The 15,747-nt window shown below is 38.0% G+C and overlaps 4 protein-coding genes across 4 annotated transcripts in view; 3 read left to right on the top strand and 1 right to left on the bottom strand.

Annotated features, from left to right (window-relative positions):
* Positions 1-53: 53 nt before the first annotated feature.
* LOC135078021 (collagenase-like) lies at positions 54-2,153 on the top strand. The gene is made up of 5 exons (XM_063972568.1): positions 54-449; positions 566-839; positions 1,007-1,105; positions 1,440-1,633; positions 1,981-2,153. The coding sequence occupies exons 1-5, from the start codon at positions 228-230 to the stop codon at positions 2,086-2,088; spliced, it is 897 nt and encodes a 298-aa protein (XP_063828638.1). The 5' UTR covers positions 54-227; the 3' UTR covers positions 2,089-2,153.
* Positions 2,154-5,293: 3,140 nt separating this feature from the next.
* LOC135078012 (brachyurin-like) lies at positions 5,294-7,818 on the top strand. The gene is made up of 5 exons (XM_063972558.1): positions 5,294-5,550; positions 6,048-6,321; positions 6,474-6,572; positions 6,939-7,132; positions 7,509-7,818. Exons 1-5 carry the CDS (start codon positions 5,329-5,331, stop codon positions 7,614-7,616), a joined length of 897 nt encoding a protein of 298 aa, XP_063828628.1. The 5' UTR covers positions 5,294-5,328; the 3' UTR covers positions 7,617-7,818.
* Positions 7,819-8,625: 807 nt separating this feature from the next.
* LOC135078015 (brachyurin-like) lies at positions 8,626-11,900 on the top strand. Its single transcript, XM_063972561.1, has 7 exons — positions 8,626-8,781; positions 8,940-9,071; positions 9,433-9,586; positions 9,954-10,052; positions 10,496-10,632; positions 11,108-11,164; positions 11,367-11,900. The coding sequence occupies exons 1-7, from the start codon at positions 8,644-8,646 to the stop codon at positions 11,481-11,483; spliced, it is 834 nt and encodes a 277-aa protein (XP_063828631.1). The 5' UTR covers positions 8,626-8,643; the 3' UTR covers positions 11,484-11,900.
* A 190-nt stretch (positions 11,901-12,090) lies between these two features.
* LOC135078019 (spectrin beta chain) overlaps positions 12,091-15,747 on the bottom strand; it is an 83,289-nt gene continuing 79,632 nt past the window's right edge. The window contains exon 38 of the mRNA XM_063972565.1: positions 12,091-13,422. Coding sequence (XP_063828635.1) covers positions 13,419-13,422 — 4 coding nt within the window. The 3' untranslated portion in view covers positions 12,091-13,418. The remainder of the gene's footprint in view (positions 13,423-15,747) is intronic.

Genomic DNA, 15,747 nt, shown 5'->3' with positions numbered 1-15,747 from the left:
TAAAAACTGTTATAATAAATTAATTTCAAATAATACTGAACTGACGCGTGAAGTTAGTAAGTTACGATATTAATCAAAAGATATCCAATGATTGGAAATTTGATTTGGGATTTCCGTTTTAAATATCTAGTAGCCTAGGAAATTCCTAATCGAATAAAAGATAAGGCCTAATTTATAAAAAGGAGTTCCGCTAATTGTTACTCTAATTTGATACGGTTTTGGTCAAAATGCGTTCGATTTTCGTGGTGGTTGCGTTAGTGGCGTCAGTGGTGGATTCCGTGGAGGTGTTCGGCCCTCGTGGGTACCATGCAGAGGTCGGAATCCCTCTGGCGAAGGAGCTGAAGGCGGCTGAGGAGCAGAGGATCGCGAGCATGGCGCGGCTGGCTGAAACAATGGATGAAAAAGTCGTAGGCGGAGTCGCTGCACCCCTCCACGCTCACCCCTACCTGGTAACTTGAACTTATAAATAATCATTATGTAGGTTGGTACTTACCTACAGGTAATCTTGAAAACAAACAAAGCCGAATAACATGACGGATCTGTAATTCTAATTAATCTTTCAAAGGGTGGCTTGCTGATCCATTTCTGGAACACCCTTGACCAATCAGTCTGCGGCTCATCTCTAGTGTCTGCCAACCGGCTGGTGACCGCCGCCCACTGCTGGACCGACGGCTTCATCACCGGCAGAATGCTCACAGTCGTGCTGGGCAGCGAGGAACTCTGGGACGGAGGGCTGCGCATCTCCACGTCAGTCGTCGTCACCCACCCCCAGTGGAACCCTTGGAACTACTCCAATGATGTTGCCGTGATCTACCTGCCATGGTCGATTTCCTTTTCGAGTGAGTGTTTCTAAAGACTAATATCATAATTACAACAAATTCACACCCATATGGTTACTAGATACATAGACAGATCGAGGTCATTGTGAGATGTTCAGATTTAAGTGGAAGTTTTAATATTGAGTCGCAACGCCACTTTACATACAATAAATTGTTTTACTACTTAGATGTTATCCAGCCAATTTCGCTGCCCAGTGACTGGGAGCTGCACCTGACCTTCGAACATGAGTGGGCTATTGCTGCAGGATACGGGAAGACCAGTGATAGTAAGTGTACCTACATTTAAACCTAATAATTACTTGTACCCAAATTGGAATACACTGTCCATTTTTCGTAAGCTGCCGTGGAATCAGATGCCAGAAAACAATGGTACCTGTTGTCATAATAATTGCTTTACTTTTGAACCAAGTTCAACTAAACTTGTTATTTTGTGAAATTTCATCCTTATTGGCTTGGCTTTATCCGCATTTAGCCTTCTGATTGCGCCATTGCGTGTGGGCCGAAACTCGATCATCTTGTCTTGTCCAGGTCACTGCTGGCTTCTGGAAATAATGCTGGGAAATGGGCGCTAATTCTTATTCATATAATGTATACCCACAGGTCAGGTTGGCGCCTCGAATGTGATCCACCACGTCAACCTTTGGGTTATCACGGAGGCGGCCTGCCGCAACGTGTTCGGTGGAGAATACATATTCCCCAGTACCTTGTGCACCAGCGGCTTTGGCTTCGTCGGCGTCTGCGGCGGGGACTCCGGAGGACCCCTCTTTGTGCAGAGGAACGGGCAAAGAGTCTTGGTAAGCAACTCGGCAACATTATTTTAACTACATCAATTCAAAATTTTGCAGATCAAAAGTGATGTAACAATTAAATTAAATATCATCGATGTTGACCGATAGACAGATAGGTTTACCCCTAATTGATATTTCATAATTATGATTAACCAATCTAGTCCAGATACGTCAAAGTTTCAACTCACACTCGACGTTTTACAATCCAATCTTGTAAAACGTCGAGGGTCAGAATACAAAATCTAAAAATCTTTTGTCTGGTACCCATTTCATAGTTTGAGACTAGCTGGGGTTGTAAAAAGAAAGTTTTGAATAAAACCAATCACTAAGTATAATGACTTAAATGTTCCTAGATCGGCATCAGCTCCTTCGTGGCCAAGGACAACTGCCAGGGCGGCCACCCATCCGCCTACGCGCGCGTCACCAGCTTCATCCCCTTCATCCGACAGCACATGTGGTGAACGGATCTGACAACCAGCAATAAAAGCTAATAAAATATCCCAAAATACTTTTTACTTTTTGCAACCTACAGTATAGAGATGGGTTATACTAGGTAAATTTGATACTAGGTGCACCTATTCCAAGTATTTATTAATACGTGATCCAAATACCTGTTCCACTTAGTACGTAGTAATTTACCATACTTGACGCGACTAGTGCGGACTAATCCACGTATTATGACTTTAAAATACAATTTTCTTTGAAAAGATCCACTCATAGTATTAATAATGCAATTTGAAATTGAATAATTATGTTTTTGCTGGTTGTTGATTGATTGATATCCTCCCTTCATACTTCAACAGGCTTAGGACTGTTAACTTAAAAGTTGGCGTATTTAAAAGATATCAATTTCATAAAAATATTTACATAATTTTTTCTATTTTTTATTTATGCAATTATCACGGACGCGTGACAACAAACCAAAACAAACCTGTCGGAAGAATAAAAACTGGTTTTTTACCGGCTAGTCAACAAGGAGTGAGCTGGATGAGAGAGAACAAAAATTAAAATATTCAAAACCTTACCTGTGTACAAATAGAGTTTAAATTACGTAATACATCAAACACCTATTCCTATCTCACACCTGCCTGCGCTCAAATTTATTTGTCAGACAGAGACGGAGTGAATCTCTACGTTCGCACATAAGCTTAGCGAGAAATACGCGGTGCGCGCAATACACGACTACGGATTATGCAATAATAACCTCTATTACTTTGATGGTAGGGTCGGAAATCGTGTAATTTAAAAAATACTTAGCGAGAAATACGCGGTGCGCGTAATACACGACTACGGATTATGCAATAATAACCTCTATTACTTTGATGGTAGGGTCGGAAATCGTGTAATTTAAAAAATACTAGGTGGATCAAGTATTTTAAAAATTGGAATAGGTGCCAATTAGTACTGTAAAATACCTAGTGTGTGGATCTGTTCTAGTAAATACGTCTCATCTCTACTACAGTAGTTAGGTAGTAACTGCATGTAAGTACCTATGTGTACTTTCGGTATGAGTTTTCTGTCAGCGTCCACCATCATCTGCTTTGGAGAACGCAATTAAATTATTGAAATAAAAATGTGTTTTTTTTTTCTTGAACATAATATTAGTACCTACATATAAAAATTCTGTAACTTACATAATTAGGACAAGGAGAGAAATACTCGTACCTACTTAAAACCAATTGAAATGTGGGAAGATAAATTCAATTCCTAAAAATTCGTATACTGAATTTAATGCATTGTTAAATATACTTATGCACAAAGTTAAATTATATTTTATGACTAGCGGCCGCCCGCGCTTCGTACGCGTGGATCCCGTTTTACCCCCTTCATCTGTCTTACGCGGTTTAAATTTTTTAATACAAATGTTTTTTCCCGCTAACACCCGTTCCCGTGGGAATTTTGCAATATCCTGTTGTAACTAAGCTTTAAGTTTACTAAGATACCTGCATGCCAAATTTCAAGCGTCTAACTTAAGCGGTTTAGATTTTTCATATAAAAGGATTTTCCCGCTAATTCCCGTTCCCGTGGGAATTCCTAAGTATACTTTAACCTGCCCAGGAGTACGAAGAATAATTTTACCAACTTTCGTTAAAATCCGTCGAGTAGTTTTTGTTTCTATAAGGAACATACAGACAGACAGACAGACAAAAATTTTACTGATTGCATTTTTGGCATCAGTATCGATCGATCACTAATCACCCCCTGCAATAGTTATTTTGAAAATATTATATTTCATGTACAGAATTGACCGCTCTACAGATTTATTATAAGTAGGGGAGAGGGGGGCAGCTTTGAACAATTTTCATAGTTTATTAAATATCTTCTAAATTTGACTGATATCATTAATTTTTTCTTCCTAGATAGAGGTCATGGTTATCACACAACAAAATAATGATGTTCTTCTTAATTATTAATGAACGCTTTTTAAGATATTTAGATTTTTGCACAGACCTGTAAATGTTCAAAACTGCCCCGTAGTCGGGGCAGCCTTGAACACGCCTGGGGCAGTTTTGAATTAGTATTTTTTTCAACGAAATAAAACTGAATATTTATGAATGTGTATTTTTTAAATGATTAATAAACAAAATTCTAAATGATAAGTGTCATTTGGGATCAATTTAACATGTTTATTTTATTTTAAATCACTCTGCACAAAGTAACACAAAACTTAGGGATATTATTTAAAAAAAGTAAATATAAGATATATCAATTAACTAAATACTAATAAACTTTCTGTTTAATGACACATCAAAGACAAAACTGCATAATTTTAAAAATATCAATCAACTACTAAAACTAGCTTTTGCCCGGACTTCACCCAGCTTGAAATTTTATCTGTTACAGTAAAGCAATCTGCTTATTTTTTATGTAAAAACCTTCTACGAAGTATTAGAAAACTTAAAGTTTCATAATACCACTGAAAAAAGAAAATTGATAAAGTTCAAAGGTGCCCCAACCATTTCGTTCAAAGCTGCCCCATGGGTATATTTCCAGAAAAAAACATAAATTTCATAACGGAACATACTTTTATGTTGCAATTTCTTATCAAATCTTCATTGAAATTATTTAAACTTCCATATAGTAAACAAACCACTCACTATTTTATAAAACTACGTCCACAAAAACCTTAGAACCAAAATAAAAAAGTGCGAAACTGGCAGTCAAAAATAAAAAAGCACTTTTACCGGTTAACCTACAGTTAAATATTAAAAATGAGATGTGACAGCTATGCGCATCAGTGCTGGCAATATAAATTATGATTTATACCATTGTAGCCTAAACCAGTGATTTTTAAATTCATTTGTTCTAAGCTGCCCCTGTCCAAAGCTGCCCCCCTCTCCCCTACTTATAGATTAATTTAAGATTAGGTATTTTGATTGTGATTAAAAAATGTATGGTGCTTGCCAGGGTATTTGGACCACTATTATTATTGTTCTACAGGATTTTTATAATTCATGTGTAGTACACAGAAACTTTCTTCGGTTTCTTCATAATCGAAATAATTAACATGGATGCGCCATTTGTATCACAAAAATTTACGTAATAAATTAAGCCCGATTGTCATTCGATTAGGTCGATCCGATTCTTCGGATTATGACTGCTAGGAAAAAGCTAATCGCATCGAATAATGATGATAAGGCCTAATTATAAAAGGGTGATCACCTAATTGTATAAGTACAATAGTGGTGACAGTCCCAATAATGCGTTTGGTTTTCGTGGTGTTTGCGTTGGTGTCGTCAGTGTTGGGTTCCGTGGAGGTTTTCGGACCTCGCGGGTACCATGAGGAGGTCGGAATCCCTCTGGCGAAGGAGCTGAAGGCAGCTGAGGAGCGTAATGTGGCGAGCATAGCGCGACTGGCTAACGAGTTTGAAGACAGAGTTGTCGGTGGAGTTGCAGCACCTATTGCTGCTCACCCCTATTTGGTAAATTGAAATTGATTAAAGTTATGGTAGTAGTTACCTATTTGAAAATTTGGTGATAGTGATTGTGTGTGAAGTTTTAACTCTGAAACCACTTAGAATGTCGCATCTAGTATTATGAAAATTATGTTTTTCCGAGGGCCTTCTTTCTTGGGCCTTGGATATATACTTTACTTTAAACCAGTGTTCCGCAAAATTTGTTCAAGGTACCTACATCTAGGAAAACAAAATTTTTTGGAAGTACACCACACATGAAAAATCAATTTTTAAGTGATTACCTTTAATACTCTTTTCCGAGGCACACCATTCAATGACCACGGTACACCGTGTGCCGCGGTACACCGTTTGCGGAACACTGCTTTAAACTTTACCCTGTTTTTTGGACTCGAAAAGTATACATTGTAAAAATTCTTTACACTTATCGTCTATTTATATTTCCGAAAGTTCTATAAAATCTTTTAGTAGCAAAGATGCTTACTTACCTATTTTATCACTCCAAGGGCGGCTTGGTGATCAGCTTCTTCAACATCGCCGGCAACTCGGTATGCGGCTCCTCCCTGGTGTCAGCCACCCGCCTGGTGACCGCCGCCCACTGCTGGTTCGACGGCGTCAACCAGGCCAACCTGTTCACTGTCGTTCTGGGCACCAACTTCATCTGGTCTGGTGGCCTTCGCATCTCCACGTCGAGCGTCTTCATGCACCCCCAGTGGACCCCATCGAACTTATCCAATGACATCGCTGTGATCTACCTGCCCTGGGCTATATCTTTTTCGAGTAAGTGCTGGTTATCCATTTTACAACTTGAGTACGTTTTTGTATTCTGCGAATATACTCGTACCTACTATGGGAGTTATCACAATTTATTGATAAAACGGTTTATCATTCTTAAACGAAACATCAAGCCAGCACTGTTTTCCAAATTCTAGACGTCATCCAGCCGATTGCGCTGCCCAGCAGTTGGGACCTTCACCAGACCTTCGAGGGACAATGGGCTGTGGCCGCCGGATTCGGAAAGACAACCGACAGTAAGTGTGCATAGAAATGATGATTGCAATGTCAACAACCTTTATCTCGATCTCATCGTAACTTTACTGTGACCAGGATGAATAGTTTAGCAAGCATAACACCAATACCTACAACCTTAATAAACTAAGAATTGAGTCATATCTCTGTAGGAAAGTTTAACTGCCATAAAATATACGAGGAATATGCAAACAGATCTGGTCTAAAGGTACAACTAAAGCAGGTAAAACTGAAAAGCTATTTGTGGTGTAATTTGTAACAGTATTTCATTTTACTAAGATATCCAACTCCCCATTACGGTTTTGGTCAGGGAACCGTTTCCTAAAATCAGTAAATTCTTACCGCTCTTAATATTTCTATATCCACAGGTCAAGTGGGCCCCTCAGCACAAATCAACCAAGTGAACCTGCAGGTGATCTCCGAACAAGCCTGCCGTAACGTGTACGGCGCGAACTTCGTATTCCCGAGCACCCTGTGCACCAGCGGACTCGGCTTCGTCGGCGTCTGCAGCGGTGACTCCGGTGGACCTCTCTTCGTGACGAGGAATGGCCAAAGAACGCTGGTAAGTGTCAGTGACAATGACATTGATAAAAATCATTTTGATTAGACATTGATGGGTCTCGGGTTCTTATTTTTGGGTTAACCATTGCTGGACAAAAGAAATCTTCCAAAGAATTTCCACAACGAAAGGTCCTGCGCTACTCGCAGATTCCCCACGATTTACATTTCAGGCCCGTCATCCGTTCAGTTGGTCATCAAATCTTTCACTTAAACAATAAAAATATAACTACGTAGCTCAACTTAATTATTTTCTAACATCGATAAAAACAAATACATCAATAATGTAATACCTACTAGTTATGTTCAACGTCATAATTATGATAAGTTCTCACGATAAGATAAAATTTTAATTGCTGATTTTTTTTTAAAACCCGCAGATCGGCGTGAGCTCATTCGTAGCCTCTAACAACTGCCAGGGCGGTCACCCATCTGCCTTCGCGCGCGTCACCAGCTTTGTCAACTTTATCCAGCAGCACATGTGGTGAAATGGATCTGCCAACCAGTAACAAGAAAACTAAAAACTTAACCCATGAAATCAAAATTAGAGTTGATGAATAAAAATGTTAATTAATTTGTTTGCAACATGGAGAAACTTGCTAGTCCGTATGGCTGAATTTAACTGATTTGGAACAATGTAAATATGCGTCAATTATAAAATAACTGAACGAATTATATGATCGTAAAACATCTGTGTTTTTATTGTCTTAAATTCAATTAATTTCACTGTTCACTGCATAAACAAACATCTACAATACTCCATTTAGAACCCAATGGTCTGTATGACTAGCACGAAAAACTTTCGAGTTCAAATCGTTTGCGTACTCGAATCGCCATCTAAAGATTTAGTAAGAAAACTACAACAGCGCCCTTGTGAACGTGTCGTAGTAAAGTGAACTTAGTATGAGATGTGGTTGCACGAAACTTATTTTGAGAATCAAAATTGTCACGTTATCGTTTAATTCGAAGATTGAGTATCGAATTTTATCGAGTACGCAAACGATTCGAAGACGAAAGTTGTTCATGCTAGAGGTACTGCACTGTTTATTGCGGCAATAATTATTAACTTTACCATTATCAGTGTGAGTTGTATCCCAACTAATATTATAAATGCGAAAGTAACTCTGTCTGTCTGTCTGTCTGTCTGTCTGTCTGTCTGTCTGTCTGTTACGCTTTCCCGCTTAAACCTCGCAACCGATTTTGATGAAATTTGGCATAGAGATAGTTTGAGTCCCGGGAAAGAACATAGGATAGTTTTTATCCCGGTTTTTGAAACAGGGACGCGCGCGATAAAGTTTTTCTGTGACAGACAAAATTCCACGCGGGCGAAGCCGCGGGCGGAAAGCTAGTTACTCATAAATGAAAGTAATTTTTATTTGTATACCTATCCGTAAATATCTCTGACGATATGTACAAATTTTATCAATTTCGATAGCATCAATCTTATCAAATACCAAGATAAGGAACTCTCACTAGCACATTTCTACAATTATCTTCTCAGGAGATGCTTTAAAAATGTCGGGGAAAATTATATTTCTGATACTGCCAGTGGTTTTGAGTGCGACAAAGTTTTGTGCAGATGAATCTTGTGGTAGCAGTAGCCAGAGGATAGGTGCCGGAGTGATTACAGAGCGGAACTCCCGACCTTTTCAAGTAAGACTGTGTATTTCACTAAGTTTTTTAGTTATTTAGTGAGCCTGTACATTTTTTCAATCTCAAACATAAGAATGCTGTTGAAACATTGTTAAACAAATAAAATAAAATAAATAAATAAATAAGTAAGTACCACCTAAAGCAAAGTCCTCGCGTAGGTGGCGCTGTATTCGAGGGTGGGAACGACAGGCGAGCTGGGGTTCTGCGGGGGCGCGCTCATCGACCAGCAATGGGTGCTCACCGCCGCCCACTGCTGCTTCCACGGTGGACAGCAGGTTGACAATGTACAGGTAAGGCATAGCAATAAACACTATTGCTATCTGATACCTTCCCCATTCCCTACCCTAGTCTTCGGTACAGACTTACAACTTTTCAAATCTTCAATACGCCATTGGGCCATTGCCACTCGCTGTAGCGTTCTATGGGGAGACCAAAGTAGAACAACAGCTACAAGAAATACAAAGCGTCGCTTTTAATTATCTAGCCACAAGCAAACAGAAAAATACGAAAAATACTACTACTATGTAACGTAAATACCTAAGGTACCTCTGTGTCGTAGGTCGTAGGTAGCAATGTCAGATTTATTACCAGTTGTAGTAACGAACTTCTGTTTTGGACTGGATACTAATACTCAGCTAAATACCTTTCCAGGCTATCCTCGGCGGGCACTCCTTGTACGACCGGTACGAGAACGGCCGACGGGTGGTGAACGTAGACTCCATCACCATACACCCCGACTGGGACCCAGACACCTTCGCCCACGACCTGGCACTGCTGCATCTTGCCAACACCGTGCAGATTACTGGTAAATTAGCTCCAGCTCTTGCGACCACTTTTCTTCAGTAAAAGTCTTCTTTCGTGATATTTGTAGTACAATTAGGTATTACACTTTTCTGCGGCTAGTGGATTAAACATAGGTAGGAAACCTGTAGAAAAATAATATGATTATCCAGGCAACTCATCAGTTCCCCTACACAAATAAGAACTTATTATTATTCTGTGGTATAACTGCTTCTCAAGAGAAATAAAATGCTTCTCAAGAGACGGAATCCATTTCGTAAGCGTGTCGTACCTAATTGGAAATTTAAAATCATATTTTTGTAGATGACTGTTTCGCTAATCGTAAATTAAGTTACATAATATATAACACGCCTTAAAACTTGCCTTTACAGATATGATTGATGTTGTGCGTCTCCCATACGGCACCATGATAGCAGCCAACTTCGCTGGACAGGGTGCGACGGCTTCTGGGTGGGGTATCGCTGCTGAAGGTAAGATCTACAAAAAAAATTTAGAAACAACAGCTACTTACCTAGGTCTAGCCTAAGAAAATAAATCCTACTTAGGTACAACAAAAGTAGAAAACAAAGACTCGTAAATAAATAAATATCATCTTATCAAAGGATATAAAAAATCACGACAGTTGTTACGATTAGTGCGATACTTTGCCTAATCGTAAGTTTTGTCTTAGATAACAATAGTAATGCCGTAATCATTATTTATAGTAGCTACAGTGTGCTGTGATTTATTACCTATACAAAGTTTAAACCGAAAACCTACATGATTTCGGCTAGTTATGGTCATACCAGCAATGTTACTTTGAATGTTACTGGTTACGAACCAGCAACCACTCGGCTGACCGTCGGTACAATTCTAGGTCCAAATGTGTTTTAGTAGGCCAGCTGCTTCAGTCTATGCAATTGCTTTCTTCCAGGCGTTACCTTCATATCCCCCACGCTTCGACAATTCTTCATGACGGTGATGACGGATACACTATGCAACTCTTTGTACGCAAACATGCTGCCACCCAACACTGTTTGTGGGTTCTCTGTTACTTCTGGCACGTGCAAGGTAGGTTATAGTCTGAAGTCATTATTTACATCATCATTACAGTCTCAGGACGTCCACAGCTGAACATTAGGCCTTCCCCAATGACTTCCACATCGCACGGTTGGTAACGGCCTGCATCCAGTGTCTTTTTGCTACCATTCGTCGGTCCATTTTGTGGGTGGACGTCCCACGCTGCGTTTTCCGGTACGTGGCCTCCACTCCAGAACCTTCCCTCGGCCGTCAGTTCTGGCTCGTGTCCTGCCCATTGCCACTTCAGCTTGCCAATCCGAGTCATTTGTGAGTGGTTTTTTATAACTTAAAAATACTTACTCGTATCTAATTCGCGATAGTGATAGTCTGTATAGACTTACCAAGCTTGTTTTTTAGCGCTCTCTTTACGTTCAAAAGTGAACTGCAAAAAGCTGAAATATTAACTTTTACACTAAGAAGGAGTTCCAGACTAGATTAAAGTTACTTCATTCAACTTTTATTTCAGGGTGATAATGGCGGCCCTTTGACAATTTTCAACAATGCTACCGAAGAAACGATTCTGGTAAGATCACCTTCTATAATTATTTTAACGTATAATTTTTAGTTCGTTCTATAAGTAATTCTATATAGTTAATAATCTGCCTAGATTTTACCTATTCAACAAGCTTGCATGCAATACCTAAACTGTTACCTGATTAGTCAGGTACGAGTAAAAAGGTAACTTAAAAATATGTTACCTATGTTTTTTCTTATTTATTTTCCAGATTGGGATTACGTCGTTCATTGACCTTAGCGGGTGCAACGTCGGCGTGCCCTCGGTGTTTACGCGGGTGCAGATGCATCTGAACTGGATAAACGAGGTCACTGGAGTACCTTTGTAAAAGGCTCTTTGCGTCAGCGACTAAATACGACGTTGCTTCGTGAAGCGACTATTGACACTTTAAGACTGGGTTGCACCGTTCGCGCTAAGTTTGCCGGTCCGTGGAATGCGCGTCCCCTCCCCAACCGCGATTAAACGCAATTAATGTGTCTTATTTTACACAAATACACAATTTTTATCAATAATAATAAATAAAAGATAATTTAAAATAAGTTTCATAAAGTCATAGACGCTTCCCTTCGAGTGACGTCATATCGCCAGCGGCAAACTTAAAGCGAACGGATAGCTACAGGTTTATACGAAACCCTCGGTGCGCGAATCCGACTCGCACTTGGCCGGTTTTGTTTTATTATGTTATTGTTCATTTATCCAGTTTGTGGTGTAATCTTGTTGGTGATCCTTTTAAATAAAATTAAAAAAAATTTTTTTTTTTTTTAAATAATATCACTGTGCCTTATCAGCCTCGACTTTTGAAAACAGTGAGATACCTATTTATTTCTTTATGTTTTTAATCCTCAATTACCTTCTATTTTGTGAAGATTTGTTAAGTACTTTTTATTTAGCACGGATGTGGATTTTGGTATTCAGCAAGTAATTGAAAAGACATATTATTTGAAAACATCTTTATTATATTTTCATCAAAAAAGTAAAATTTTAAAATAAAATATTTAAACACAGGTTTACATGCAATAGTGCGCGCGGTGCGGCCTCGCGTGACGTCAGAGGCCACACCGCGCGCGCTCATACAATCGTAACAGAACTAAAAATGTGTGATCGTAATATTAAATGTGAAATTTAGATAAGGATCGCTTAGAAACATTAACACTTTGTGAAACGTTGGCAGTAAAAATAATTATAATTTAAAATTTAAATATAAAGACACGTTACTTTGTAGAAGCACTTACGAGGCGATCAAGCATACTTACAGTCCGACGCTAGTGGCGCCGGCGTTGCTGCATCTACACTACTCGCTCTTACGACTAAGAGTCTAAGAAGAAATGTCGGAATTATTAAATGCGATATCAATACCAACAGCAACGCCGGAGCACGGGAAGAAGACACGATAATGGAAATTAACTCTAATACAATTACGTAGCTTACGTTATAACTGTGAACGTTACCGTACTGCTGACACAGCAAGCCGTCGAATAATAAAACATCGAACACCGGATAACTAATTAATAAATTGGATGTAAATGCGGTTACAATCCGTCGTCTTAGCTTATTATTATTGAAATATCAAATGAGATACTCAAATTCCGTCGAATTGATATTTGATTGGTCAAATAGTGCTTAGTAAACTTCAAGATCGAATTATTTTATTATTGTTATACGAATCGAACGACATACATTTCTAGTACTGAATTTATATTACACTAGCTCCATTTAATATATATATATATATAAATAATTAAAATATATATAATATATTCTCAATCTGAATTTAAACACTAAAATCATCTATTCATAAATAGCGTCGCATTTAGAATTTAATAATATGTATTTCATTTAATAGTTTCATATTACAACAATTATACATATTCGGGGGTGGGATCATACATACTCGGTCGTGTATCTATAAATATTTAATCGCCGGTACCGTCACCGTACAACAAATACAGACGAAGGCAAACGATTCAAACACTCAGTTACCATACAGTCTTAAATAACGTATTTGTACGCAACAAAATAATAATAATAATAACATTTATAATTTTCGACAGTCGATAGGTGCCGCCGGTCGACATAATTTCGTCATTAGCAAAGCTTACAGCAGCAAGCGTCGTGAGAAATATGCTGCGTCCTTCGGGGCGCGTGTCTGACGTGCGCGCGACGCGCGCGTGACGCGCACTACACGCGGGCGAGGACGCGTGCGTAATGAGGAAACATGACGGCGTAGGGCGCGGTGGCAGCTCGTCTCCAACTCCCACGGTGTTTAGCTGCAGTTGGAAAACATCACATTAGCTTTGATAATTAATATACAGATGTAAAATTTATTTCACACACATTCGAATAGCCATAAAATCCCTGACCGATTCGAAAAGTGAATCAGCTCGCTCCTATGCAACATCTTTTATATGAGACCAAAATCACGAACTCAAAAATGACTTTCCCCACATACAAAACACGGATCAACTGATTCCATCATGAGTGGGAAAACCAATATTTAAAATTAGTTTCGAGGTTAGTCCGATAGCAAAAGATATTACATATTATATTTTAAGCAACGGATTAACTTTTCGGATCAAACAGGATTTTTTACAATAAGTAAAAGTCAAGTTTATCTTCGGATTAAGATAGAATATCAAAAATAAATAAACATCCGTAAAGTTGATAATTACACTGATTGTTAGTAAAACTGCAAATGAATTAATTGTTAGTTCTTGTATTAAATATAATGTTGTATGATTAATGGTATCATTGCGGTGCAATCATGTATATCTGATGAATGTAGTGAGAAAAGCTATGAAATGTATAGTAAGCAACCCCCTATCGAAAATAGCAAACGTTGAAACATTTCCTTACAAAAAAATGTAATCTGATAAGGCAATCAACCCTAACACATAGATCTGAAGCCTATCACAAGACAACTTAAGATGCATAAAAGTGACTTGATGTTTCAGTTCAACATGACATACTAAACCCAGTTGGCCAAAACAAAATAGACTTTAGAAACTATAGGTGTACCAGAATCTCATGGCAAATAGGGAAAATAAACTTTGTTGAGAGCAATACTGGGGAAATTGGAATAAACGATCTTGATACTGTTAATTTTTTTTCTTCTATGACTTTAAAATTAATGAACATGAAGTACGAATATACATTTTAGGTAGGTATGTGTATGAAGAATGTTGTTATACATCGGGTTTTTAACATAGGAAAATGTCTTGAAAAAGAAATAAATCGTATTATTATTATAAGTAACTAATTTTATTATGCATCCTACTTTTAACTTATCACTTCATTCAGAACTAGAAAACGATTCTAAGAACTCTACTTGCAATTTCTTGTTCTTCAATAGATGATCAAGATAAAGAGATAAAATATTTTTAAATTTTCTTTACATGGTCATAACATTTTGACCATTCCTCTGCACCAATTTGTGAGATATACCTGAAAACCCCGATAAAGCAGCTAATAAGAATAATAAAAAAAAACATAACCGTCCTTGTGACGTAGTTGGGTAATAAACTAAATGTATCAAAACATTTCAGTCCAACTTACTGTCAACTCGACGACGCGCTTTAGAATCAAAGATTGACTTTGAATTATGCCTTATTTTACAATTCACATTGAAAACAATATGACTTGCTTGAGCTTTTTCGACTTTTTCACAAAAATAACAAATCGCACCTTCGGTAGAACAAGGGCACAATTGCACTTATTGCAATTTTACAGGAGAGCTATTTTAAGATTTTTATTGGATTTAATATGGTCTAGCTCTGATAATATTACCATATTAAATCCAATAAAAATCTTAAAATAGCTCTCCTGTAAAATTGCAATAAGTGCAATTGTGCCCTTGTTCTACCGAAGGTGCGAATAGTCAAGAAGAGATTACAAAATTTTTGCAGCGGCTGACAGATTTCATAATTTTCTTTGACAGGTGACAATTAAACCATAGACAATTGCCATATGAAAAACACACTTTTCCAATATTTTTGTTTGCCATGAGATTCTGGTAGACCTATAATACCAAACCGTGACGTCACGCTTAATCTTTGATTTCGTCGCGATATTTTGTTGACGAATTGTAAATGATTAGTTGACTTATCAGTTTACGTGTGCTTATTGTTCATTTATCGTTTGTAATTCTAGAATTATAGTTGGCACACGACATTGGTGATAACATATAATCAAGACAAATTAATTGTAGTTGCTAATAAATAACTTTATGAATAGTCGACACTTCATAACATATGGACAATGATAAACTCACCCAAAAAAGGGAAAATGAAACACCGAAAATGAGAAACAGAAAAATAGTAAATGAGAAATCGAAAAATAGGAAACGAGAAACCGAAAAATGGGAAATGAGAAACAGAAAAATGGGAAATGAGAACCAGAAAATTGGGAAATGAGAAACAGAAAAATGGGAAATGATATGAGAAATGGGGAACAGAAATATGGGAAATCAGAAACCAAAAATGAGAAATGAGGAATCGAAAAATGGTCACGAAAAACAAACAAGTCCTTATCCCTGCGTGAACACCACATAGCCCAGAAGCTGAACTGTGAGGTGGTGGGTACAAACATGCTACGGC

Source organism: Ostrinia nubilalis, chromosome 14, assembly GCF_963855985.1.
Source record: "Ostrinia nubilalis chromosome 14, ilOstNubi1.1, whole genome shotgun sequence".
NCBI lineage: Eukaryota > Metazoa > Arthropoda > Insecta > Lepidoptera > Crambidae > Ostrinia > Ostrinia nubilalis.
This window is presented reverse-complemented; position numbering and strand designations above follow the sequence as displayed.

Bases quoted from the DNA above. Each gene is read 5' to 3' on its own strand.
- LOC135078021 (XM_063972568.1), top strand. From the start codon at position 228: ATGCGTTCGATTTTCGTGGTGGTTGCGTTAGTGGCGTCAGTGGTGGAT. The intron at 840-1,006 runs GTGAGTGTTTCT...TTTACTACTTAG, and splicing joins ATGGTCGATTTCCTTTTCGA to ATGTTATCCAGCCAATTTCG. The intron at 1,634-1,980 runs GTAAGCAACTCG...AAATGTTCCTAG, and splicing joins GGAACGGGCAAAGAGTCTTG to ATCGGCATCAGCTCCTTCGT.
- LOC135078012 (XM_063972558.1), top strand. From the start codon at position 5,329: ATGCGTTTGGTTTTCGTGGTGTTTGCGTTGGTGTCGTCAGTGTTGGGT. The intron at 5,551-6,047 runs GTAAATTGAAAT...TATCACTCCAAG, and splicing joins TTGCTGCTCACCCCTATTTG to GGCGGCTTGGTGATCAGCTT. The intron at 7,133-7,508 runs GTAAGTGTCAGT...TAAAACCCGCAG, and splicing joins GGAATGGCCAAAGAACGCTG to ATCGGCGTGAGCTCATTCGT.
- LOC135078015 (XM_063972561.1), top strand. From the start codon at position 8,644: ATGTCGGGGAAAATTATATTTCTGATACTGCCAGTGGTTTTGAGTGCG. The intron at 9,587-9,953 runs GTAAATTAGCTC...TTGCCTTTACAG, and splicing joins CAACACCGTGCAGATTACTG to ATATGATTGATGTTGTGCGT. The intron at 10,053-10,495 runs GTAAGATCTACA...GCTTTCTTCCAG, and splicing joins GTGGGGTATCGCTGCTGAAG to GCGTTACCTTCATATCCCCC.